The sequence below is a fragment of the Mastigoproctus giganteus genome, chromosome 8, assembly GCF_048544385.1.
Source record: "Mastigoproctus giganteus isolate SK-2022 chromosome 8, ASM4854438v1, whole genome shotgun sequence".
Classification (NCBI taxonomy): domain Eukaryota; kingdom Metazoa; phylum Arthropoda; class Arachnida; order Uropygi; family Thelyphonidae; genus Mastigoproctus; species Mastigoproctus giganteus.
Genome location: NC_143582.1, coordinates 64,099,311 through 64,126,895, shown reverse-complemented (window position 1 = coordinate 64,126,895; position 27,585 = coordinate 64,099,311). Strand labels below are relative to the sequence as shown.

The 27,585-nt window shown below is 38.6% G+C and overlaps 1 protein-coding gene across 1 annotated transcript in view; it reads left to right on the top strand.

The window, feature by feature from the left end:
- LOC150081576 (uncharacterized) overlaps positions 1-27,585 on the top strand; it is a 302,450-nt gene that overhangs the window by 84,610 nt on the left and 190,255 nt on the right. Inside the window, exons 9-10 of the mRNA XM_090380248.1 lie at positions 3,077-3,182; positions 27,066-27,122. Coding sequence (XP_090236374.1) covers positions 3,077-3,182; positions 27,066-27,122 — 163 coding nt within the window. The remainder of the gene's footprint in view (positions 1-3,076; positions 3,183-27,065; positions 27,123-27,585) is intronic.

The following is a 27,585-nucleotide window of genomic DNA, read 5'->3' as shown; positions in this document are numbered from 1 at the left end:
GATGATGTTACCAACTGCAAATTCTGAATGGGAAGCATTCAAGAAATTAATGATAGAAGCTACTATGCTTTTCAAACCAACTAAGAAATACTGTTCAAGAGTTTATGCCTAATTGGATGTCAGATGAACTAATGAGACTCTTGGCAGAAAAGAAAATGCGCGGGAAGCATATAAATTATAACATGACACACCCACACACCAATGGTATGTATAAACTAGTCTGTAATCAAGTTACAAAGGAGGTTAGGCAAGCTAAGGCAGATTACGAGAAATCTTTGGCAAAGGGTGCAGAAATAAACAGCAAAAATTAATGTAAACACTAGAAGGAAGAGATTGAATCACTTTGGTCCACTTGATATCGATGTGCAAACAGAATCAGTATTTTGCATCTACATTCCCACACGAGCCATTCTTTAGGTAAATGAATGCCAGAAGCTTATTAAACTGTAATAATGTTAAGTGAGTTAAATGATTTTGTAATAACTGAGAGGGAAGTGAAAAAAGAAATTGTTGGAGTTAAACATACATATAGAGACATATGGGGTGGATGGAATCTATCTAAATATATTAATGGAATCAGCAAAGAAAGTAAGCAAACCCTTAGTCATAAATAGGAGAGTGTCTTTGGATTCAGAGTAGGTTCCCATTGATTAGAGATGTACGGATGTGTCTCCAATTCACAAAGGGTGACACGAGTAATTGCAGACTTGTTAGTTAACATTGTCTTTTGGGAAAAATAATGGTGTCACTAGTTAAAGAAATAATGCAGGACCAAATTGGTCAGCCAAGGGATAATCTTGGCTGACCAATTTGATTGGATACGACAATGTGGTCACAAACGAACTGGATGCTATAATTTTGATATCATATACTTGGATTTCAGGAAAGTTTTTGATACTGTTGCACATAAGACTGCTGTACAAATTGCAGATGTGTGGCATTAAGGGTAAGTGACTGCTATGGTTGAGTGGGAGATGACAGAGTGGTAATCATCATCTTCGTGGACTAATGTTATTTAAGTTATCAACTTCTAAGACAACAGATGGAAGTTTTCCCAGCAATCAACCAACCACTAGCTAAAAGCAAAATTCTATACATCTATTCTGCATCCTACATGAATAAATAAAGTGGTGTTCTCCAGGGTTGAAAACAACAATGTGTCCATTGTTGTTTTCTATATTTATTAATGATATTGGTGAAGGCATATCAGGCTTAATGTCCAAGTTTGCATATGATGCAAAAGTTGACGGTGGTTCTTGGCAGTATTGACAGTATGCTATTTCAACAGGATCTAGAAAAGTTAGGCAGATGTGCTGAGATATGGCAGTTGAAGCTTAACATTGACAAATGCAGAGTACTGCACATAGGTAGCAGTAATCCCAGAGTAACATACCATCTGGGTGGTAGTACACTCAGAGTTGTGAAAAATTAAAAAGACCTGGCGGTAATTTTGCAGTTAGATGTGAAGTTCTCTGATCAGTGCAAACAGTCTATCAGGTCAACTCATGGTGTTTTGTAAATGATATACTGGAATTTTGCCAGCAGGGATAAGGAGGCGATTATCCCATTGTATATGGCAGTGGTTAGGCCATGTCTCGAATACTGCATATTGGTCTTGAGGCCTTATTTTAGGAAGGATCTAGAGCTATTCTAACGGATGCAGAGAAGGGCAATGAAATTGGTGAGGCGAACAAAGGGATGGTCTTACCGATAAAAGGTTTGGTTCTGTAGACTATAGCATCTTGAAACTAGGCACCTGCAAGGTGATCTGATTGAGGTGGGTGTTTAAGGCTTTGATTGGCTTAAGCAAACTGAGTGCTGATGGGATTCTTCCTCTTGCTCAGACTACGCACACAAAGGCGCATAAATTGATTCAAATTGAAGGACGGTTCCTGAATAGATGTACAGAAGTTTACCTTCAGCTAATGGCTGGTTGATTTCTGGACAAAGTTCCGTCTGTTGTTTTGGAAGTTGATAACTTAAATAAATTCAAGGAAGAACCGGACAAACTATTGGAGGGAATGAAAAGTATTGATGCATGCTACTGTTGTAGTGCCATCAATTTTGCAATGAACAACCCTGCCAATCTTTGCATCATCTGCAAACTTGGACATTAAGCCTCTTCATCAATTTCTTAAATTGATGCCTTAAATTTCTTGACCTTAAATCATTACAGTGATCTATGTGGGATCACAGTGATCCCACACGGATCACTGTAAACCCTTTATTATCCTAAAAAAACGAATAACTGATTAGTTACATCACTGATTTTCATCATCTGGTAGATATATTCAGATTTTATTCCATTTGTTATTAATATATCAGACAGACACTATCATATGATTATATACCAAGCAAATTGGTAACCATAGCTTAGTTGACATTGGCTTTCAACTATAAGCAGAATAAACTAGGTTCAAATTCTATGTACAAATGAATTTATTAAGAAATTTACTAAATTTACAGAAATCCTTAGTGTTGCAACTCTGATCAGCGATTGCAACGATTATGTAACATCAAGGAGTACAATTAATGCCACATGATTATGGCTGAAAAAAACACTACAATAATAATTGTAAAAATAGTTACAACATGCAAATTATATCAATTTTATTTTACACTAGCTGGAAATACTAGTGCAAGTTTCTCATATCCAGGTGAGAGTTGTGCATCAGTTTCAGAGTTATTCTGAAACTTACATTTTCACATATATACATACAGAAAACAGATCTGTAGCAATTCACACTGTATTATTCATGCTATTAGTTTGAAAAACGTTTAAGAGTATATTTTAATTTTTGTTGTATTTCATTTCTGAGTTTCCCTTGGTTTTATCTGACTTTGTAGATAGTGTTAGTGTCACTATCTACAAAGTCATTATTAAGTCATTATTAGTGACTTAATTACTGTGGTGAGAATGCAAAAGAATGGTTGAAAAGTATTTTGATTAACTGAAACCAATGAAATATCACTGCAATATTGATACTAAAAGATCAAACCAAATTCAATCACCCTTATCATGAAATATTATTGTAATTATAGGATGTAATAAATGAAATTTATTTTTTTCTCTTAGATTCTCATGCTTTAGAACATCGTTTTAGTTGGCCAACATTAAAAGGATTTGATGATGATGAATGTGCAGTCCTTTCACCATTCCCCCATCATCTAAGAAAGACAAGGTCAGCAAAGAAATTATTTTCAGTAGTTAGTGAATGAAAATTTGTTATTCACTTAATGGTATATTAAAACATAAATATATATTATTATGATTAAATAAAAAAGCAATCTGTCGCATGATTAAATGAAAGTATATTGTAATCATATGTTCCAAAATAAAAATATCTCAGATGATAATTAAACCTAAATTAGTTCAGTATTATTTACTATGCTTCAAAATTAACATATAGAATTATGTTTACAGGTAAAGGAAGAGTGTGTATGATGTATGAATGCTGACAGCTTACAAACTGAGCACATAACAATTGTCAGTTATGTAGTAGTAAGCACAGTTTGAAAGCATGCAGTCTTCTTATGCACTCCTCCTTCGTTACCTGAGAATGTTATTCCTCTTGTGAATTTTGAAATATAGCAAATAATTTAGTACATTAAAGCCTCCTGAATTTAAAATTCAAGGGAACAATAAAAGAATTTTTTTTTTTTTTTTTTTTAAATTACAGAAATCCTCATTAATTTGAAATTTACAATATTGTGAAATTTTAACATTACCCAACTTATCAAAATGGTCAAAAAAAACATGAAGAATGCAGAATTGAGAATACTAATAACAAACAAATTTAATATAAATTTCAAAAAATATAGTACCATCATATTAGTATAAAAATATATATAGTAAGTAAAATGGAAAATTAAAAGTATGTACCGTAAATGTCTAGCAGAGAATCAAATCCGGACTAATAGTTGAACAGCTGCTGCAAGTAGAGGGGAAAGTGATTCTCACAGTTTTTCTGTTGGGATACATCACTGCAGGCTGTGACCTATTACAAGGCTGGTTTAAGATCCTCATTAGGGAAAAGTAAATATATGAGCAGTGCTAGGGTTACTAAGAGCAAAAGTGACACACTATACACTTTCCTGTAAACAAATGCAAAGTAAATAAATTTGAATAATATGATTTATTGGATAAGTTCCCCCCCCCTTGTTTGTTTGGTTTTTAGGAGCATTAGCAACTAAGGCCATATTGCTCCGGGGATATGCGGTGGTCATTCCCTGACCTTTCCGCATCCTCTGTATTTGGTAGTCATGGGCTCAAACTTTGGTCTAATCAAGAAGCGTGTGCTATGCACTGCTACTCCTGCCCACCTGGCTATGGAGGCTATTGGATAAGTAATCTAATGCAGTGATTGTAGGGATATCACAAACATGGTGTCATTAATAGAGACATATGATGCAAGAAAGCAAGCTTATACAGCATCAGCAAAAAAAAAACCCTTCACATTTCACCCATAAATTTGATCCGAATGTTTGTCTAGTTCTGCTTTGAATTTATTTAAGCTGTCAACTTCAACAACTACAGATGGAAGATTGTTCTAGCAATCAACCACCCGCTGGTTAAATGCAAATTTCCACACATCTATTCTACAACTGTCTTTCCTCAATTTGAATTTATATCCTCTCAGGCAATTAATCTTGGCAAGAGGAAGAATCCCATCAGCATTGAGCTTGCTCAAACCATTCAAGGCAGGCCTTATTCGCATTAATCAGACCACCTCACAGGTGCCTAGTCTCCAGACACTGTAATTTGAAAATCTTAAGCCTTTCTTCGTAAGAGCAACCCTTTGTTCCATTCACTAATCTTGTTGCCCTTCTCTCTATGCGTTTCAGCAGCTCTACATCTTTCATAAATTAAGCTCTCCAGACCTGCGTACAGTACTGTAGGTGTGGCCTGGCCATTGCCTTATAAAATGGAATAATCACCTCCTTATCCCTGCTAGAAAAATTCTTGTATATCGTTGACAAGACACTATGAGCTACTCTTGCAGACTGTCTACACTGTTCAGAAAACTTCATATCTGACTGCACAATAACCCCCAGGTATTTTTTATTCTCTACCACCCTGAGTGTAGTACCAGACAGTTGATATGTTACTTTGGGGTTACTGCTACCCATATGCAGTACTATGCATTTGTCAATGTTAAACTTCAGTTGCCACCTCTCAGCCCATCTGTTCAACTTTTATAGGTCCCGTTGCAGTAGTGTACTGTCATTAGTGTCATTAACAACCCTGCTAACTTTCGTATCGTATGCAAACTTAGACATTAAACATTATATACCTTAATCTATATAATTAATAAATACAAAAAACATCAATGGACCCAACACTGAAAGCTGGGGACTCCACTAATAACATTAGTCCACGAAGGCCAGTGTCCATTAATTACCATTCTCTGTCTTCTCCCATTCAACTATCCTTTTATCTATCAGCAATTCGTCCTTAATGCCATATTACTTCAATTTGTACAGTAGTCTTTTATATGTAACAGTAATAAAAACTTTCCTAAGATCTAAGTATATGATATCAAAATTATTTTTTGCATCCAGTTCCTTTGTGACCACATCATAGAATCCAATCAAATTTGTGAGACCAGACTTCCCGTTAACAAACCGATGCTGTCTCCGAACTATAACTGAAGTCTTGTCTAGATGATCCTGCAATGCTTTAACCAGTGCCTCCATTAATTTTTCTGGAAAAGAATTTAAACTAACAGGTCGGTAATTACTTGTATCACCCTTTGATCCTCCTTTGTGAATTGAGGTCACATTTGCACATCTCCAGTGGGTACTTCCCCTGAGTCCAATGAAGCTTTCATAATTATGACTAAGGGTTTGCTTACCTCCTTTGCTGCCTCCTTTAATATGGCTGGATAGATACCATCCACTCCAGCTGCTTTTCTTATGTTTAACTTCAACAATTTCTCCTGCACTTTACTCTCAGTTATTACAAAATCATTTAGCTCCCTGCCAGAGTTTGATAAACTTCTGGCATTCCCCTCTCTGAATAACTCCTCATGTGTTAATGTAGATGCAAAATACTCATTCAGTTTGTCAGCTACCTGAGCAGGATCATCAATAATTGAACCATCAATGTTAAGTGGACCAATCTTATTCATCCCCTTCTTTCTATAGTTTACATAATTATAAATCAACAGGGATTACCTTTATTTTAGATATAGGAAACTTCTTTTCCAACTCTCCTAGTCCAACTCGCTAATAATCCTTGAGGATGGCAATATAATAAATTTTGCAAAACAGGTGGGACATCTTCCCTACTGTTAGAACCGTAGTGTTCAGACCGGGTGGTCTCAACAATGAGCGCTCAAGACTTCTGTCTTCAAACACCATACCTCTGGCAGCAAGGAAACCATTACGTGGATTGGCATAAAATTAGATTTTGAAGGTCTAAACTGTTTAATAAATATGGACCGATTATTTCTTTTGGTCCTGTAGCTAGAATTGAGAGTTAAATTTAGGGGTCTAATAAAATTGGATATTGGGGGGGGGGGATTATTCTCTACATTCCTTAAGTCGGACTAGAACTTGTCGGGTGTCATGTTCACAGGAATAGAGCAACTCACAATTAATCCGAAACTTTTGTCTTATGCTGTAGTGTTTGTTCTTCACGCATGCGTATAAGTGATCGATCGTTGGACAATAGGAATGGCCTATGGATATCGATTGAAGTTTCATGTAGTTTCATCTCTAAGGTTTCTGCAATAAGTAGTTTGTGGTAGTTGTGTTGAATATTTATAATTTTTGTTTCATTAAAGCTGAATGAATGTCGTTCATTTATTGCGCGGAACAAAAGTTCCAATGCATTTGAACGACCCGCCCCCCACAGAAGCTTCGTGTTGTTTTGCTTGAAGCTGTGCTACGCCCATGGTAGATTCTACATAAACAGCGTCGCAATTTTTGCATGGGATGCTGTATACGAGGTCATGCTGTGATTGGAATGTGGTGTTTGAAGGTTGATTTCTGAAGAATGTGTATAATTTTTTCAAGAGTTTTGCTATGATTTTCATGTCGGTTCCCTTGCATATTTGGTTAAGTTTATTTTACCAGTACTCGACATGTGGAATGGTGATGAAATGTATTTTGGTCTTGTCAGATTTTTTAACAAGATAAATTTAGAGTTAATAAATTTAGAGTTAAATTTATCTTGTCAGATAAATTTAACTCTAAATTCTAGCTACAGGACCAAAATAAATAATCGGCCCATATTTATTAAACAGTTTAGACCTTCAAAATATAATTTTATGCCAATCCATGTAATGGTTTCCTTGCTGCCAGAGGTATGGTGTTTGAAGACAAGTCTTGAGCGCTCATTGTTGAGACCGCATGGTCTGAACACTACGGTTCTGACAGTGGGGAAGATGTTCCACCTGTTTTGCAAAATTTAGCATTAGCATTAGTAGAGGCATATGATGCAAGAAAGCAAGCTTATTCAGCATCAGCCAAAAGAAAAAAAAAAAAAAAAAACACACACCACTCTCATTTCACCCCTCTGTTCGTTCGAAATACCTGTCCAGTTGAGCTTTAAATTTGTTTAGGCTATCAACTTCAACAACAAGTGATGGAAGTCGGTTCCACCAACCAACCACCCGCTGGCCAAAGGCAAATTTCCTCGCATCTATCCGACATCCGTCCTTCCTCAATTTGAATTTATGCCCTCTGAGGTGATTATTCTGAGCAAGATGAAGAATCCCATTGGCATTGAGCATGCTCAAACCATTCAAAGCCTTATACACCTCTATCAGATCACCTCGCCGTTGCCTAGTCTCCAGACTCTGTAATTTGCAAAACTTAAGCCTTTCTTCGTAAGAGCAACCCTTTGTTCCATTCACTAATCTTGTTGCCCTTCTCTGTACCCGTTCCAGCAGCTCTACATCCTTGAAATGAGGCCTCCAGACCTGTATACAGTACTCAAGATGTGGCCTAACCATTGCCTTATACAAGGGAATAATCACCTCCTTATCCCTGCTAGAAAAATTCCTGTATATCATTGACAAGACACCATGAGCTACTCTTGCAGCTCGTCTGCACTGCTCAGAGAACTTCATATCTGCCTGCACAATTACCCCCAGGTCCTTTTCATTCTCCACCACTGTCAGTGTAGTACCGCAGAGTTGATACTTTGCTCTGGGGTTACTGTTTCCCATATGTAGTACTTTACATTTGTCAATGTTAAACTTCATTTGCCACCTCTCAGCCCATCTGTTCAACCTTTCCAGATCCTGTTGCAGCAGCATAGCGTCAGTAGTGTCCTTAACAACCCTGCCAACCTTTGTATCATCTGCAAACTTGGACATTAAACTTGATATACCATCATCAATATCATTTATAAATACAGAAAACAATAATGGACCCAACACTGAGCCCTGAGGGATTCCACTAATAATATTAGTCCACGATGAGCAGTGTCCATTAATTACCACTCTCTGTCTTCTGCCACTCAACCATCCCCTCATCCGTAGCAGCAATTTGCCTCCAATGCCACACTGCTCCAATTTGTGCAGCAGTCTTCCATGTGCAACAGTATCAAAAGCCTTTCTAAGATCCAAATATATAATATCAAAGTTATTCCCTGCATCCAGTTCTTTTGTGACTACATCATAGTATCCAATCAAATTGGTCAGGCAAGACCTGCCCTTAACAAAACCATGCTGCGTCTGACTATAACTGAATTCTTGTCTAGATGATCCTGCAGTGCTTCTTTAACCAGTGCCTCCATTAATTTACCTGGAACAGAAGTTAAACTAACAGGTCTATAATTACTTGTGTCAGCCTTTGATCCTCCTTTGTGAATTGGGGTTACATTTGCACATCTGCAGTCTATGGGTACCTCCCCTGAGTCCAAAGAAGCTCTCATAATTATGGCTAGGGGTTTGCTTACTTCCTTTGCTGCCTCCTTTAATATAACTGGATAGATCCCATCCACCCCAGGTGCCTTTTTTATGTTTATCCTCAACAATCTCTCCTCCACTTTCCTCTCAGTTATTACAAAATCATCCAGCTCACTGCCAATGTTTACTTTACCTACATCATTCTCCTTCCTGAATAACTCCTCATGCGTGAATGTAGACGCAAAATACTCGTTTAGATTGTTAACCACCTGAGCAGGATCCTCAACTGTTGAACCATCAATATCCAGTGGACCAATCTGATTCATCCCTTTCCTTCTCGAGTTTAAATATGTAAAGAACTCTTTTCTGTTTTTCTTTGCATCCTTTGCCAAGGATTTGTCGTAGTCTGCCTTTGCCTGCCTAATCTCCTTTGTGACTTGGTTACAGACCAACTTATATCTATCATAGGCTTCCATGTCACCCATTAATTGGTATGTATCCCATGCATTTTTCTTCTCTGCCACATGTCTCATTAGTTCATCTGACAACCATTTAGGCCTAAACCTTGAACAATATTTCTTAGTTGGTATGTAAAGCCTGGTAGCCTCCAAGATTAGTTCCTTGAATGCTTCCCATTTTGAGTTTGCTGTTGGTAACATCATCAGTTGCTCCCACTGTATAGAATTTAAATACTGTCTCAGACCATCATAGTCGCCTTTACTAAAACAAAAACCCTTCCCTTTACCTCTGATGGTAGTTACCTCCTTGAGTAAATCCCACTTCAGCACACTGTGATCACTGCCACCTAGTGGTTCATTTATCTGCAGATTCTTAATGCATGAAGAATCATTACTGATAATCAGATCAAGAGTATTGCTCCCTCTTGTTGCCTCACGAACATGCTGAGGTAGAAAACAATCATCCAATAAATCCACAAAAGCCTTGCTAGTGTGCGAGTGACCAACCCACAAATTCCAGTCAATATCTGGGAAATTAAAATCCCCCATTATAAGACTCTCTGATTTACTGGCCCACTCTATTTCCCTGTACAATATCTTATTATACTCATCAGAGTCATTAGGCCTATAGCACACTCCTACTCTCAATTTTGATTTCCCTATGCTTATGTCACACCAAACTGACTCGACACTGCCCTGTCTATCGATGTCGACTGGCTTCACTTCCTTGGACTTTGTGTTTCTTAATTAATAGCATAACCCCTCCTCCCCTCCTGTCCTGTCTATCCTTTCTATACACATTGTATTCCCCAAATTCCAGTTCTGCATTACTTATATCTGTGTGACACCACGTCTCTGATATCCCAACAATATCTGCCTTTGATGTTTTGAGCAATACCTCAAATTCATCAAATTTATTTACCAAACTCCTAGCATTGGTGTACACGCAATTATACATGCACCTGTTTCTATTCTTAGCTACCCTAACACAACCCATGTGTTTACTTGTACCGCAATGACTCCCGGCAGCCTCTGAAATATCCTGCATCTTGTTTTTCAGGATTCTGCTCATTTCAATAGAAGCAGTGCAAGAATCACTTCCACCTCTGCCAGTGGCTACTGTTAATCTATTAGTCCTTGTATCCCCCCCAACTAGCAGTTTTCCGACCCACCTAACACTGCCTCGACAGCATCAGCAAAAATTCTTGCACCCTTTCTATTTAAGTGTATCCCATCCCTGTAGAAGCAATCTCTCCTGTTAACAAGTACAGTCCAGGCTGAAAAAAATTTTACCCCTTGAGCCTTGCACAATCCCTCCAGGGCCGAATTGATCGACAAGGCTCTCATCATATACTCCCTCCTATCGTGTCTGGGCAGAATTGCAGACACTTTCAAATTCAACCCTAATTCATGGCTTTTTTTCAACAGTGACCTGTACTTGCTAAGTAATTTCGCCGGTCTCCTTTTCTTAATATCATTTGTGCCAACGTGTACAACTATATCACCTTTTGTGCCCTTAAAAGATGATATCCGCTCTAGAACGTCATCAACCTTTGCCCCTGGCAGACATACCCTGGTCCTATTCCACCTATCCTTTTTACAAAGCTTGTTCCCCGTTTCCCTGACAATAGAGTCACCAACAACTACTAGTTCCTGTGGGACCAGCGCATTCTGCCTAGGGGGCTGCCTCTGTGTTGCCTGATGACCAAGTGCAAGCTCTGACGTTGATGTGGGCAGCTGAGAGCTTGATGGGCCCTTGAATTTATTTCCTTCGAGGGCATCCACCCTGTCCTTCAAGCTCTCATAAAGGCCCATAATAGCGCTGAGTTGTCGCCTGATTTCCTTGCACTCCTTACATCGTGCACACACAAAGACATCCCCCTTGGCAGTATCGTGTCCCGTACCCGACTGCTCCGCAAACATCAAGCAAACAGTGCATTTTAAAAGACTGTGATTCAGAGGGTAACTGCCCCTCTCAGTTCTCCCCTGAACCACAGCACTCCCATTAGCTTGAGCCTTTTGCTTTGCTGCTCTGGTCAGAGTCATGATTCCGATTTAATTCAATAAAATTTCAAAACAAAAATTAAATCCTTAAGTTATATCCCAAAACAGTTATATTATATATTTTTTTTCGGTATCTAGTGTTTTCTACGAGTTCCCTTTATACAACTTCCGTATCACGTATACCACTATAGTTATGTATTAATTATTTGTTACGATTAAGTTGTTATATATATATAGAGTTAAAAATACAATTTAATTGACAATAAAGTTTATCAAGATTAATAGATTTACTGATTAATTGACAATATTATAATATGCACTATACTACACTAAGCTTATGCTATCGTGTAAAAATGGCTGGAATTCTCGAACGGTACTCGTAAGTATTGATTAGCTTCCAAATCTCGCTATCTCAATTTAGAATAAACTAAGGATCCTGACTAGGTCTATAATCTACTTATAGAAGATAATTTGATATAACAATTGGTTAATAAATCGACTAAATTTGGTTAAAAAAAAAGACCTCTCGTTCAATTTGTAACACGTGGATTTGATACCGTTACTGATACTAAGTAATACCTACAAAATCTCTGTTTAAGTTAAACTTTAAACTAAGTATCGTAACTAGGAATATAAAGCTACTCTATAAAATAAGTTAATATGACAATTTAAGCTAATAAATCAGAAAATAAATCAGGAAAAACTTCTCTTTTCCAAGAGCTTCAAGGAGCTAAGACCGCACAGGCAAACCTTGCACCCAGACCCTGGGTGCGAGGTTAGCCTGTGCGGTTAGCCATTTATATCGTCATCCTGAAGAATTATTAGCGAGTTGGACTAGGAGAGTTGGAAAAGAAGCTTCCTATATCTAAAATAAAGGTAATCCCTGTTGAATTATAATATAATAGAATATATGAATTATCGAGCATTTAATAGCTCTCAATTATCAAATAGATTACATAAGTAAAGACTCTTTGCTGTCTTTCTTTGCAGTCTTTGCCAAAGATGTTTCATAATCTGCCTTCGCCTGCCTAACCTCCTTTGTGACTTGATTACAGATCAGCTTATATCTGTCATAGGCTTCAGTGTTACCTTTTAATTTATATCTATCCCAGGGGCTCACATCTGATGAGTATTGGCTTGGCACATGCAGGGTCCTGAGCTGGATATCATCATTCTCTTTCTTGATGATTTCCTTCCACTTCTGACCCCCCCCCTCTTCCCCCCATCTCAGGGTAATTCAGAAATTTTATTTATTTATTTTTTTGTTTCTTGCAGCATAAGCCTCAGGCTTCCTTGCATCATATAGCTAATAATAATAATAATCTCTTTAGTTCATCTGACATCCATTTAGGCCTATACACTGAACAATATTTTTTAGTTGGTATGAAATGCCTAGTAGCTTCCAAGCTTTATTCTTTGAATGTTTCCCATTTAGAATTTGCTGTTGGTAACATCATCAGGTGGTCCCACTGTTTAGAATTTAAAAACTGTCTTAGACCACTGTAGTCACCTTTACGAAAGCAAAAACCCTTCCCTTTTCCTGTGATGGTATTTACCTCTTTGAGTAAATCGCACATCAGCACACTGTGATCACTGCCACCTAGTGGTTCCTTTATCTGAAAATTCTTAATACACGAGGCAACCAGAGGGAGTAATACTCTTCATCTGGATATAACCAGATGAAGAGTATTACTCCCTCTGGTTGCCTCCCGAACATGCTACTGTAGAAAACAATCCTCTAATAAATCCACAAAAGCCTTTCTAGTGTACGAATGACCGACCCACAAGTTCCAGTCAATATCGGGAAAATTAAAATCCCACATTATAAGACAGTCTGATTTACTGGCCCACTCTATTTCTCTGTACAGTTTCTCATCAGAGTCATTAGGACTATAGCCTACTCTCAGTAGTTTGCTTTCCTAGTGCTTATGTCACACCAAACTGACTCAACACTGCACTGTCCACCCATGTCAACTGGCTGCACTTCTTAGATTTTTTTTTTGTTTCCTAACTAATAGCATAACCCCTCCTCCCTTCCCATTCTTTCTGTACACATTGTTCTCCCCAAATTCCAGTTCTGCATTCCTTATATCTGTGAGACACCATGATGTCCCAACAATATCTGCCTTTGATGTTTTGAACAACACCTCAAATTTATCTACTAAACTCCTATCATTGGTGTAGGTGCAAGTATACATGCACATGTTCTTATTCTTAGGTACCTTAACACAGCCCATGTGTTTACTTGGTCTGCGATGACTGCTGGGTGTCATCGCAGAACAAGTAAATACGTGGGCTGTGATGACACCCAATAGTCTCTGATATCCCCCATGCTTTGTTTTCCAGGCTGCTGCTCATTCCAGTAAAAGCAGTGCAAGAATCATTTCCTCCTCTGCCTGTGGCTACTGTTAATCTATGTTAGTCTGTGTATCCCCCCCAAGGTAGCAGTTTTCTGACCCCGCCTAACACTCCCTGAATAGCCTCAGCAAATATTCAGCAAATATTCTATTTTAGTTTATCCCATCCCTGTGGAAGCAGTCTCTCCTGTTAACAAACACAGATCGGGCTGAGAAAAATTCTAACCCATGAGCCTTGCACAGTCCACAAAAGGGCTGAATTGATTGATAAGGCTCTCTTCATATACTCCCTCCTATCGTGTCTGGATAGAATTGCAGACACTTTCAAATTCAACCCTAACTTGCGGGTCTTTTCATCGTTCACCTGTACCCCGCCTAAGTAATTAAGTAATTCCGTCATTCTTACTCCTACTCTTAATATCATTGGTGCAAACGTGTACAACAGTATCACCTTTTGTGCCCTTAAAAGATGATATCTGCTCTACAACTTCGACAACTTTTGTCCTGGGCAAACGTACCCTGGTCCTATTCCAACTATCCTTTTTGCACAATATATTCTCCATTTCCCTGACAATAGAGTCACTGAAAACATCTAGTTCCTCTGGGACCAGAATATTCTGCCTTGGGGAATTGCCGCTGACGTTCAAGTGATGTTCAAGTGCAAGTTCTGGTGTTGATATGGGCAGCTGGGAGCTTGATGGGCCTCTCAATTTAAATCTTTCAATGGCATCTGACCTGTTCTTCAAGCCGTCATAAAGGTCTATAAAAACGCTGAGTTGGCTACTAATTTCCTCGCACCTGTTACATTGAGCTTGGAAATATCATGTCCCATTCCTGACACCTCAACACAAATCAAACAAGTAGTACATTTCAAAAGGTTGTGATTCAGAGCACAACCACCACTCCTCAGCCCCTGAGCCACAGCAGTCCCACTACCTTGAGCCTTTTGCTTTGCAACTCTGGTCTGAGGCATGATTTCGATTCGATATTCAATACAGCTAGGTTGCGATTAATGTGAGTTCGAATAATGTGATTTTCGATTTAGTGCAAATTGTATAATGATACCAGGTCATGTTTAATGCGAACCAAAATTGAGGCTAATCGATTTTAGCCTCGATTTAGACTAATCGAGATGATTGCCTCGATTAGTCTCACATTAGAAGCTGCTACTCTTATCTTCGTGTGTGCATGCTACTGCCTGTCGTAATATACGTTAGTTTTAATTGTTTTTAGAAGTGCCCTTAACAAAATGGACAAAAGGAAGATTCCTTCAGATAAAAACACTACAAGTGCAAAAAAGAAGAGGCTCGTTATTAGATTAGAGCAAAAAATTGAAATTTGATTGAACAACGTGAACGGGGTCATAGCAACTGTAAAATAGGATCGGATGTTAGAATGCCTGAATCTACGGCACAGAATGTTATGAAACACGCAGGGGAAATAAAAGAAAAATGTCAAGTTGCATCATCATCTTTTTGTGGTTTGCAAACATCTACAAGGAATAGAAGTATTACTATGATAGAAATGGAGCTTCTTTTAACTGTATGGGCTGGGGATTGCAATCAAAAGTGCATTCCCCTTAGCAGAGCAGCCATTCAGACAAAAGCTTTAAATTTGGTTAAGAGAGTGAAAGAACAAAATAATGAAGTAGAGGAAACGTTTAGTGCAAGTGCTGGTTGGTTTGATCGATTTAAAAATAGAGTTCAGCTTCATAATGTTAAAATTACCAGTGAGGTGGCCAGTGCAGATGAGGATGCAGCATCTAAATATCTTGATGTTTTAAAAAAAATAATCGAAGATGGTGGATACACTGATCAACAAATATTGAAACCAGTTTATTCTGGAAAAGGATGCCTTGCAGAACTTACATTTCTAAGAAAGAAAAAACTCAACATGGATTTAAAGTGTGTAAAGATTGCTTAACACTTTTATTGGGAGGCAATGCTCAAGGCGAATTTAAATTAAAAGTCTCCAAAATCCTCTTGCTCTAAAAGGCTACAACTATAGATCACTTCCAGTTATTCGGCGATCAAATAAGAAAGCATGGGTGACCCAAGCTGTGTTCACTGACTGGTTTTCAAGCTATTTTTGCCCAGATGTTGAAAACTATTGCAAGGAAAGCAGCATTGCATAAGTTCTACTAATTTTGGATAATGCTCCAGTTCATCCAACTACACTCGGTTCATTATGTGAAAATGTAAAAATCATTTTTTTGCTGCTAAACACATCTTTGTTGCAGCCCATGGATCAAGGGACCATTGCAACATTTAAGGCCTACTACATAAGAAAAACATTTGAACAGGCAACTGCTAAAACTAGGAGAAGATGCAATTTCCTTAAGAGAGTTCTGGAAAAATTATAACATCAGACATGAAATAGAAAATATTCAGCATGCTTGGCAACAGATAACTGCTAACAACATGTGTGGAGTGTGGAAGTGCATTTTGTCTCGTGCAAATAGTAGTGATTTTGAAGAAACTGTTATAGAAGAAATAACAAATATTGAAAGAGAACTTGGATTTGATGAACTAGAAAATAACTATGTTTGGGAACTGTTCAATTCACACCTGGAAGAATTGACTGATGATGATCTCCTACTTTTAGATCAACAAAGAGCATTTGAAGAAGCCAATGATGATGCCAAAGAACGAGATAATGTGCAAGCGAAGGAGTTCACTCTCAAGGAATTCAACAATATCTTTCAAGCTGTACAAGTCGTGAAGCAAAAAATTATGGATGCTGACCGTAACCTCGATCAAAGCATGCAAATTCGCCGAGATGTGGATAAAGCACTCTGCATCTACCAGCATATGTACTAAGATTTAAAGAAGGAGAAAACAGTTCAGTCTACACTGCTAAAATATTTCAAAAGACAATAAAGATGTTTTCCCCAGTGTAAGCTTAACTTTAGGAATGATATTTAGAATTTTTTTTGTTTTTATTTTGCTTTCTATAATTACAGTACTATATGACTTTGTTAATAATAAATTTAAATTATAAGTATACTCTTTTTATCCTTTACTGTAATATTTATTTAATAAACATAGAAAAACTTATGTTTAAAATTTTTCATTACTTATTTCCATCGAGCTGGAACCAATTACTGTATTTTACATATAATTATAATTTCGAATAGTGCAAATTCGAATAATGCGACTACTTTATGGGATTCATTAATTGCACTAATCGCAACCTCGCTCTGTGCGCGCGCGCACACACACACACACACACACACACACACACACACACACACACACACACACACACACACACACACACACAGCTAGTTATATAGTTAAAATTATAGAAACATGGTACTTATATGTATATATTTCGGTATTGAGTTTTATCTCCTACTGAGTTACATTATATGAATTTCATATCTCTTATTAAGTTTAAGGGGTGTGTGTGTGTGTGGGTGAGTGTTTAATGGCACACAAGCTGCTGTGACTATAGTGCACCAAATATTTAAATTATATGTATTATGTTATAATGTTCCGTTTGTAAAATTTAAGTGGTTATATCTATCAAGTTAAAACATTACGTTTATAAAATCTAAGTTGTTATGATCCTTTTATGATCCTATATTATGATCTACTTGACAAGTTAAATTATTAAAGCATGTAAGTAGTGCTATAATTTATAGTTTATAATCCTTTGCTGATACTGATTACACTGCTACAAGTTACATAGAAACTTCCAGTATCTGCTATATCGATACAAAAACAATAGTGGTGGATTCGAATGCTACTGTCGATTCAATGCCAGCAGAAATTGACTGTGGTTTTCTGTGCAATTACAAGTTACAAGGCCGAGTAAAGAATAAATGCACCAAATTAATCAATCAGAAAATCACAAAAAAATAGTATATTACTAAATTTAAATCAAAACAGTAATTTCAAAAACAGTAATTTCAAATAAATAAATAAAAAAAGTCAACTTAGCGGCTTTGAACACATGTGGCTCCCACTAGTCTCATCAGCAGACTGATCAACTGATCATTGTAGGGATATCAGAAACATAGGAGATACAGAATTTGAATATGGTGTGTACAATGCTTAGAGAAATACAGGTAGGAGAAAAGGGAGGGAGGAGTTCTGCTCTTTGTTATGAAGTACATAGAATGTGTCAATACACCAGTTGATGTGGACAAGTTAGTATAATATTGCTGTGACATAATCAGTGGAAAATCAAAAATGAGAATAGGAGTGTTCTCATTTATTAGGAATATTATAGGCCAAATGACTGTGAGGAATATAATGAGTAACCATGGGAGACAGATAGAGGTGGCCCAGTAATTTAGAATAACTTATAATGGGGGATTTTAACTCTCCAGAAGTTGACTGCGGAATGGTTAATCCCACAGTAGCAAAAATTTTAAGGATTTATTGGATGATTGTTTTCTACAGCAGCATGTTAGGGAGGAAACAAGAGAAAGCAATACTGTTGGTTTGATTATTAGCAGTGATTTTTCATACATAAAGGAACCATTACGTAGATAAAGGAACCATTAGGTAGCCGTGAAACAGTGTATGCAATTGTCTTAGATAGTTTTTAAATTATTTTCAGTGGAAGTAGTAGTAGTAGTAGTAGTAGTGGCATGTGATGCAAGAAAGCAAGTGTATGAGCTTATGCAGCATTGGCCAAAAAAAAAAAAAAAAAAAATCACACTATTCCCTCCAAATGCCTGTCTAGTTCCTCCTTAAATTTATTCAACCTATCCCCTCGACGTGGGCACCTGTACGTGGTGAGGGGACCTCCCAGTGATGCTGCTGGTTTTCCAGATTAGCATCACTGGGATCCAACGCCCATACCTTGGTTCCAGGGTTACAACATTGGAATCCGGCGTGTGCAGCCGTGCGCCGCGACCCGTGGAAGCGGAAAGGGGGATCCTGGTGGTTGAGGGGCCCAGCCTTAATACACCACTTTGGCCCCTGCTTCGACGAGACGGGTGGTCCCGGACCGGCTCGACTGGGATCAATCGGCGGGTGGTTCTATACTGCTAGGGTCAACTGCGTTCCAATAAGTCTCCCTCCCTATGGTCCTGGGACGGGATAAAGACTTATTGGTAACGTGGGTATGGTGCTCTAAGCGAACTCGGCGTCCCATTCGTGTACGCAGTACCTGCTAGTTCACGAGTGGGCGTCCCCTTGTTGGGCTCGGTGGTGGGTGAGGTACTTAGGCATCAGACATTTTCTCTTTACTCTTATGAGTAATTTAAATCTTTCAAACCCCTCTGGGGCCTCTACGAGGTCCCTACCTGAAATTGATGAAGATAATGTGTCATCAAAAAAGAAACACCGAACAGAAGCTGCACCACCTCCTGTACCTCGATTCCTTATCATACATTCTACCGGTGAAAAGGAAATAGGTAAAATGTCGCCCTTCTTCATTCAGAAGGGTCTCGAAGGGCTGGCAGGGTCCCCGAAGTCGGTAAAACGACTTAGATCGGGTGACCTTTTAGTAGAAACGTCTTCAGTGCGACATTCAGAATTGCTTCTCCAAGCAACATCTCTTGGGGGCATTCCAATTAAGACATCACCACACAGGACATTGAATACATCGCGTGGCGTAATTGCCGAGTGGGATCTCCTTGAAACATCTGAAGAGGAGATATGCACCGAACTGAGAGATCAAGGTGTAACAGCCGTTAAGAGGATATTTATGCGTAAGGAGGGAAAATTAGTCCCAACTAGGGTTCTTATCCTTACATTTAATACACCTAAACCGCCTACTTCCATCAAGGCTGGTTATCTGAACTGTCCTGTAAGGCTATACGTTCCAAACCCGTTGCGATGTTTCAAATGCCAAAAATATGGCCACTCTCAGATGTCATGTCGTGGATCTCCTGCTTGTGCCCGCTGTGGAGCAAAAGAACATGACACAAAGGAATGTTCTGCCTCGAAACCAGTATGCTTGAATTGTGGCGGTGAACACCCTGCATATTCAAGAGCATGCCAAAGATGGAAAGACGAAAAACAAATTCAAAAAATCAAGACGGAACAGAACATACCATATATGGAAGCAAAGAAACAGTTAACACCAGCAAACACTGGAAAATCTTATGCACAAGCAGTCTTGAGGAAGGTTTCAATTTCGACGCAAACTGATATATCAATATCGCCATGTGATTCTTTTGCACCCCAAGCTAGATACTTGTTGACACAAGCACAGCAAGATAAAGCAGTCGCTACTCCCATTTCAATACCAACTAAGGAAGTAGCACCTAAAGGAAAATCACCTCAAACAAAAACCCCACCTGTTATTAGTGAGGTACAGGAGGAAATGGAGGTAAATGAAGAAGCTGAAAGTGTGGAAGAATCTATTCTAGATCTTCATCCGGAGGAAGAAATGGATATTGGGCGCCCTCAATTTCCCAAAGGCAGAATAAAACCCAAAGCGGGTCAATCTAAACCCGCATCACTTCGGAAGCCAGTCAACGGTCCCACTAATTCCAAGTAATAATGGCTAAACTACTGCAATGGAATTGTCGTGGATTCCAACGAAATATGGAGGATGTCAAAATGCTAATGCGCAAATATGAACCTGTTTGCTTTTGCTTGCAGGAAACGTACCTAAAGCCAAATGATGACCCCATATTGCGAAATTTTACTGCTGTTCGTAAAGACAGAAACGGGGATGGCCCGGCCCATGGAGGAGTCGCAATCCTCGTGGGCAACCATACCCCTTTCTCACAAGTTCAATTGAACACTAACTTAGAAGCAGTAGCCATTCGTTTAGCAATAGGGTCTTTACTTACAATATGTTCTATATATTTGCCTCCTGGGACACACATTTCCCAGGTAGATCTCGACGATCTTATTACGCAACTGCCCTCTCCTTTTTGCCTTCTTGGAGACTTTAATGGACATAGTACCCTGTGGGGTAGTGCAGAAACTAATGAACGAGGTCGTATTGTTGAACGTTTTCTCGACAATAACGGCCTGTCGTTACTAAATATGGGAATAAACACCTATTTCCATATGCCTACCCGTACTTTCTCTGCCATCGATCTTTCCATCTGTTCGCCTTCTCTGCTACCTTTGCTTTCCTGGGAAGTGGAACAGAATCCTTATGGAAGCGACCATTTCCCCGTAATATCTACCATTGTGAATGGACAACCTTGTCATCCATTTAGAATTCCACGCTGGAAGTATGATGAAGCAGATTGGAGTAAATTTTCACTACTCACTGAATTTGATCCTGTACAAATTCAGCAAGAATCAATTGATGAAGCAGTGAAGTATATCACAGAGTGTATTATCCACGCAGCGGCAACTGCAATCCCAAAAACATCCTCCCGATTTCCACGCTTTCCAAAGCCATGGTGGAACCAAGATTGTAAAGAAGCAAGAAAGTTACAAAATCGGTCATGGGGAAAATTCCGACGTTACCCCACCACCGCAAATCTTATAGCTTTTAAACGTGCCCGTGCTAAAGCACGATTTATACGCCGACAGAGCCAAAAGGAATGCTGGGTCAAGTTTACATCTTCAATTAACCAGATGACCAGTACCAAAGTTGTCTGGGATAAAATTCGGAAGATGAAGGGTAAATACAAATCAGCTCCTTCATCTATGTTACAACATAATGGTTGTACATTAGCAGACCCAACTGCTATTGCCAACGCTCTAGGAGAGGTATTCTCCACTATATCTGCTGAAACTTCATACTCTGCTGAGTTTCTAGTGTTAAAGAAGAAAGCGGAGAAACAAAAACTTAACTTCCCTTCAAGCAAAGCCGAAACTTATAACCTGCCTTTTAGTGAAGTGGAATTAACCATTGCACTTGCTACCTCGAAAGTGAGTGCCGCAGGGCCAGATGAAATTCAGTATGAGATGATAAAACATCTTTCATCTCACTCTCTAGAGCTGTTGCTACATCTCTACAACCGAATTTATTTGGAGGATCAATTTCCTGTTTCGTGGCGTAGAGCAACCGTTCTCGCTTTCCCAAAGCCAGGAAAAGACCCCAAAATTCCCAGCAACTATCGTCCAATTGCACTGACCAGTTGCCTATGTAAGATTTTGGAAAAAATGGTGAATGCCCGCCTCATATATTACCTCGAGGCAAACAACCATTTGAACAAGATTCAGTGCGGCTTCCGAAGGAATCGCTCCACTTTGGACCATTTAATCCGACTGGAAACAGCGATTCGCGATGCTTTTTTAAAGCGTGAACACTTGGTATCAGTCTTCTTTGACATGGAAAAAGCTTATGACACAACCTGGAGGTATGGTATTTTAAAAGACCTCTATTCTTTTGGTTTGAGAGGCCACCTCCCTGTTTTTATAAGGAATTTTTTATCTAAACGACTCTTCCAGGTTCGTGTTAAATCCAGTGTGTCCCGCCTTTTTTGTCAAGAGGAAGGAGTTCCCCAAGGCTCTGTCCTCAGTGTTACGCTGTTTGCAGTCAAAGTTAACTCCATTACAAAACAGCTTCCTCCATCAGTAAATTGTGCCTTGTATGTTGATGATTTTAGTATTTTTTGTTATTCCTGTAGCATGAGAGTTATTGAACGACAATTGCAACAAGCAGTCAATCACCTTAGTTCCTGGGCTTTAACTAATGGGTTTAAGTTTTCTGCCCAAAAGACCGTTTGCGTGCATTTCTGCCGCAAACGGAATCTACATCCTGACCCGGAACTTAGACTTGGACAAAATCCAATTCCTGTGGTAGCAGAAACAAAATTTTTGGGACTTATCTTTGATAAAAAACTGACATTCCTACACCATATTCGTCAGCTTAGAGCAAAATGCATGAGGGGTTTGAACATGCTCAGTGCTATCTCCTCCAACTTTTGGGGAGCAGATAGAAGCACATTATTGCGTTTATACCGAGCACTTGTTCGCTCTAAACTTGACTATGGTTCCCAAGCTTACTCTTCTGCTAGAATTTCTGTACTCCGGTGGCTTGACCCAATCCACCATAAAGCCATTCGGATTGCCACAGGGGCTTTCCGTACTTCGCCTGTCCAAAGTCTATACGTTGAAGCCAATGAACCACCATTGATGCTTCGACGTCAGCAATTGTCGCTACAATATGCTATAAAAATAAAATCCCTGCCTGACCATCCCACGTGGACATCTATTTATATGCCACGGTGGGAAAATCTATATAATACGCGTAAAACTGCCAGTCGGCCTTTTGGTATCAGGATTCAAGAGCTGGTTCATGATATTGGCTTCACGTTGGACAATATATCAACGTCAGTCAAGCAAGATCTTCCCCCTTGGAATATACGATCTCCGTCTTGTGACTTCAGTTTTAGGAGTTGGCTGAAAGCTAACACATCGCCATGTATATATCGGCAACTCTTTGCAACACACCTTGCCGAACACTCTGATTTCTTGCCGGTATATACAGATGGCTCGAAATCTGAAGAGTTTGTGGGATCTGCTTGTGTCTTTCCAAGTAAAACAATCTGTAGTCGTATTCCAAGTGAATGTAGCATATACACTGCAGAGCTACACGCAGTAGAACTGGCCTTGGATCATATAAAAACCCACCACTACCAAAAGTGCATGCTATATATGGACTCTCTAAGCGTATTACAGGCCTTATCCAATGTAAAAAGCACTCACCCAGTGTTATGTCGGGTGCAGCAACTATTACACTCCCTTTTAGAGTTAAATTTCGATATTCGCTTTTGTTGGATCCCTAGCCATGTTGGTATCAGAGGCAATGACTTAGCTGATGCAGCAGCAAAATCAGCAACGCCACAAAGTCGCATCCGCTTGTCAGTCCCCTATACAGACTGCAAGCAACTGATCTACAAAAAATTATGCGCGCGTTGGCAAGAATCTTGGAATGGGTGCCCTACCAACAAGCTGAATGAAATTAAGCCTGAAATAATGCTTTGGCATTCTAGTCAGCGCAGGGTCCGACGGGAGGAAGTAATTCTTGCTAGGCTACGCATAGGACATTCTCACCTGACGCATTCGTATTTGCTGAGGGCTGATGATTGTCCTGTGTGTAGGCATTGTAAAGCAATTTTAACTATCCGTCATATTTTAGTCGAATGTACATATTTTAGTAATGAACGCCGTTCGTGTTTTAACCATCTGTCTGAGCCCTATACACTCAGGCAGATTTTATCAGACGATGACAATGTGTCAGATGTCTTTAGATTTTTACAACTGATTAATCTACATAGTTTTATTTAGGTTGCCCAAATATTTAACATATTGTAAATGTTTTATGCCATATTTCTGTGCATAATATATTAACTAGATACGCTATTTTATATTTTTACATATTTATATTTTATTACCTTAGACTTGGCGCATGATAGCCTTAGATGCTGATGCGCCATTAAACTTCTAATAACCAACCAACCATTCAACCTATCAACTTCCACAACGACAGATGGAAGTTTGTTCCAGCAATTAACCACCCGCTGGCTAAAGGCAAATTTCCGCACATCTATTCTACACCTGTCCTTTCTTAATTTGAATTTATGCCCCCTTAGGTTCGTAATCTGAACAAGTGGAAGGATCCCATCAGAATTCAGCATGCTCAACCCATTCAAGGCCGTATACACCTCAATCAGATCATTTCGCCGGGTGCCTAGTCTCCAGCTGCTGCAATTTGCAGAACTTAAGCCTCTCCTGGTAAGAGGATCCCTTCATTCCCCTCACCAATCTTGTTGCCCTTCTCTGTAAACACTCAAGCAAATCTACATCCTCACTAAAACGAGGCCTCCACACCTGCACGTAGTACTCAAGGCATGGCCTGACCATTGCCTTATACAGAGGGACAATCACCTCCTTTTCCCTGCTAACAAAATTCCTGTATATCATTGACAACACCCCATGACCTGCCCTGGCAGCCTGTCTGCATTGCTCAGAAAACTTCATATCTGACTGCACAATTACTCCCAGGTCTTTTTCATTTTCTACCTCCTTACGTGTAGTACCGCACAGTTGATAAGTTTCTCTGGGGTTACTTCTACCCATATGCAGTACTTTGCATTTGTCAAGTTTAAACTTCAGTTGCCACTTAGCCCATCTAATGGATGTCAACTGCAGACTATGAATGGGATATGTTCGGAGAAGTATTGTAGACGATACCAAGCATTTTATACTGCCTAAGAGATATTGTTCAAGGTTTTGGCCTGAATGGCTGTAAAATGAACTGATGGGACTAATATAGAAGAAAAATATAAGGTTCTGCATTCACTGATTATATATTATCAGGGGTTGCAGAAACCTACAGCAAGTATAAACTAGTCTTGCAATAAAGTCACTGAGGGGTTTAAGCTAGCTAAAGTTATGAGGTCTTTGACTAAAAAGAATGCAAAGAAAAGTAGCAAAGAATTTTTTGTTTACATTAACACTAGAAGAAAAGGGAATGACATTTGCCATTTAGTTAGAAATGGCATAACCAGTGAAGATCCTGTTCGGGTTGCATTTCAACTGGATAAATATTTCGCATCTAAATTGATATATGAAGTTTATATGGATGGAGACACCATAAGTATATCAAATTATAATTGGAAGAGAAATTGTTGAAGCTAAAAATAAGGCATCTTGGCCTGTTGGAATATATCCTATTATATTAAAAGAAGCAGTAGAAGAAGTAAACAAACCTTTGGTCATAATTATGAAATTGTCTTTTGGATTCAGGGGAGGTCTCTACAGATTGGAAATGTGAAAATACAAACCTATAAGCTTGGCTTTCTATTCCAGGAGAAATAGTAGAATCGGTACTTAAAGAAGTAATACAGAATCATTTTGACAGGAATGCAGTTATAGAGCAATCACAGTACTCATTCATTTGTATACACTGAATGGTCACTTTATTAGGCACTCTTACCTAATAGCCCTCAGATCAGCTTGGATTTGTTATGGTATAGACTCAGTGTTGAAAATGTGCTATGGGGTGCTGGTTCATGTTGACTCAATTGCTTTCCACAGTTACAAATTTGGTGGGTGTTTGGTTTCTACTCCAAAGAGCCAATTCCATCTCATCCCACAGGTGCTCAGTTGATTGAGATCTGGTGACTGGATTGGTCACCACAATAGACTAAATTTATCATGTTCCTGGAAGCACTTCTCTGTAGTTCTGACCTTGTGATATGGTTCATTATCTTGTTGGCAGAATCCCTTCAAAGATGGATACACTTCAGTCATGAAGGGATGCACCTAGCAATTTCCAGGTAACTTGTAGCATACAAATGTTTGCTTCACATTGGTATCAAGAGGCTCAGTGTGCACCATGACAATATTCCTATTCCATTATACCACTACTACTACCAGTCTTCTTTGTTGGCACTTGGCAGAATTATCTCATCAGACAGGCAATGTTTTTGCTATCCTCAACCTGGCATTTTGAGCCCACTGTAATTGTTTTTCTCGCCCTGACATTAGTGGAACCCAGTATCCCATCCACAGCAAGGTACAATCATTTGTGTATTCTAAAATGCCTCTGGTTATCATGGTTATACTGGGTCAGCCATGGCTGACCCAGTATGACTATAACTTTCCTGTTACCAGTACAAGTACTGTCGGTCTTTGTTGGCCTCTCATATCAATGGAAGAAATTTCCAGACCCAAATAACATCCGGCCAACAGGGTTGCTGTTGACTAAATGTTATTTGGTTATTGGACAATCTTGGATATACCTGAGATACAGTCATACATTAAAATCCCAGCAGGGTTGCAGTTTCTGAGATACTCATTCCAGCGTATCTGGTGCTGAGTACCAGGCCACATTCAGAGTTACTTAAATATTTGTTTTGTCCAATCTCACACTGAATTCCACATATACAGTATCGCTATGCACAACCCTGCTCACTTGCTTTATATTGCATATTATACACAACCCTGCTCACTTGCTTTATATTGCATATTATAAACAAGCAATACTGTTACTGAAGGAGTACTCAACTGAAAGTCACTTAAATATTTTGTCTTGTCCACTCTCACACTGAATTGCGCAAATCATATTGTTATGTACACCCTGCCCACCTGTTTTATATCGTATACTATAAACAAGTGATAGTGTTTCTGAAGGAGGGCTCAAATTCATAAAAAGGGTAAGTGTAGTGTATATGTATTTCTTTATAATTAACTATTTATGTTATAGTTAATTATAAAGCAAGTGAGCTTTTTAAGTTCCTATTTAGAAGCCTTGCCCTCAGTTAACTGTAACCCTATTTATTAGTGTAAAATTAAGTTTAACATAAATTATTTCTCTTGGTTATTTAATTATAAAATGCATTGTAAAATGTGTTTTATTACCTGAAAACATAAATGAAAATGTTTTCATTTTCATTATTGCTTATAGTTTACAATCTGCATTCACTTTCTGAGTGGAAGTCATTCACTTTGGTATTTGTTTTATCACTAATTCGTTTATTTCAACATTTTCATTTTTTATAGTTCTTATGAGGCCCCATTGTCACCAAGTGCATACAAAAGTTATTTGTCACACAGATGGTAAGCAAAAATATATTATTATTATGCTATCTGTTATTACTTAAGATTAAAATAAATTAATGTTATTCTATTGTTATTAACACACCATATTTTACAATTTATAGTTATGAAAAGGGGAATTTGCAGTGAACTTCTTTATAAATGGGCAAACATTTTGTTTTTCCTCCTTCTGGTATAAAGTGAAGAAATACAAAGGAAAGTTCAAAGTGTATTTAATCTCCAGTAAAACCTCTAGTAGTAACCATTTCCTTAAAGGGACCACCTCTGTATGCAACCGAAATTTGATGGAACCATTTAAAATGATACCATATTTGTACTAATTATTGTTTCTAAGGCAACTATCAGTTTCCTAACACCCTCTCCTCATGACCACTATTCTCAGAACTGAGTTAATGTAAAGGCTGGTTTAGAGGTATAACTTGATGGATTTTTCGAGGCGTGGGGTGCAGGAGTAGCCATTAAA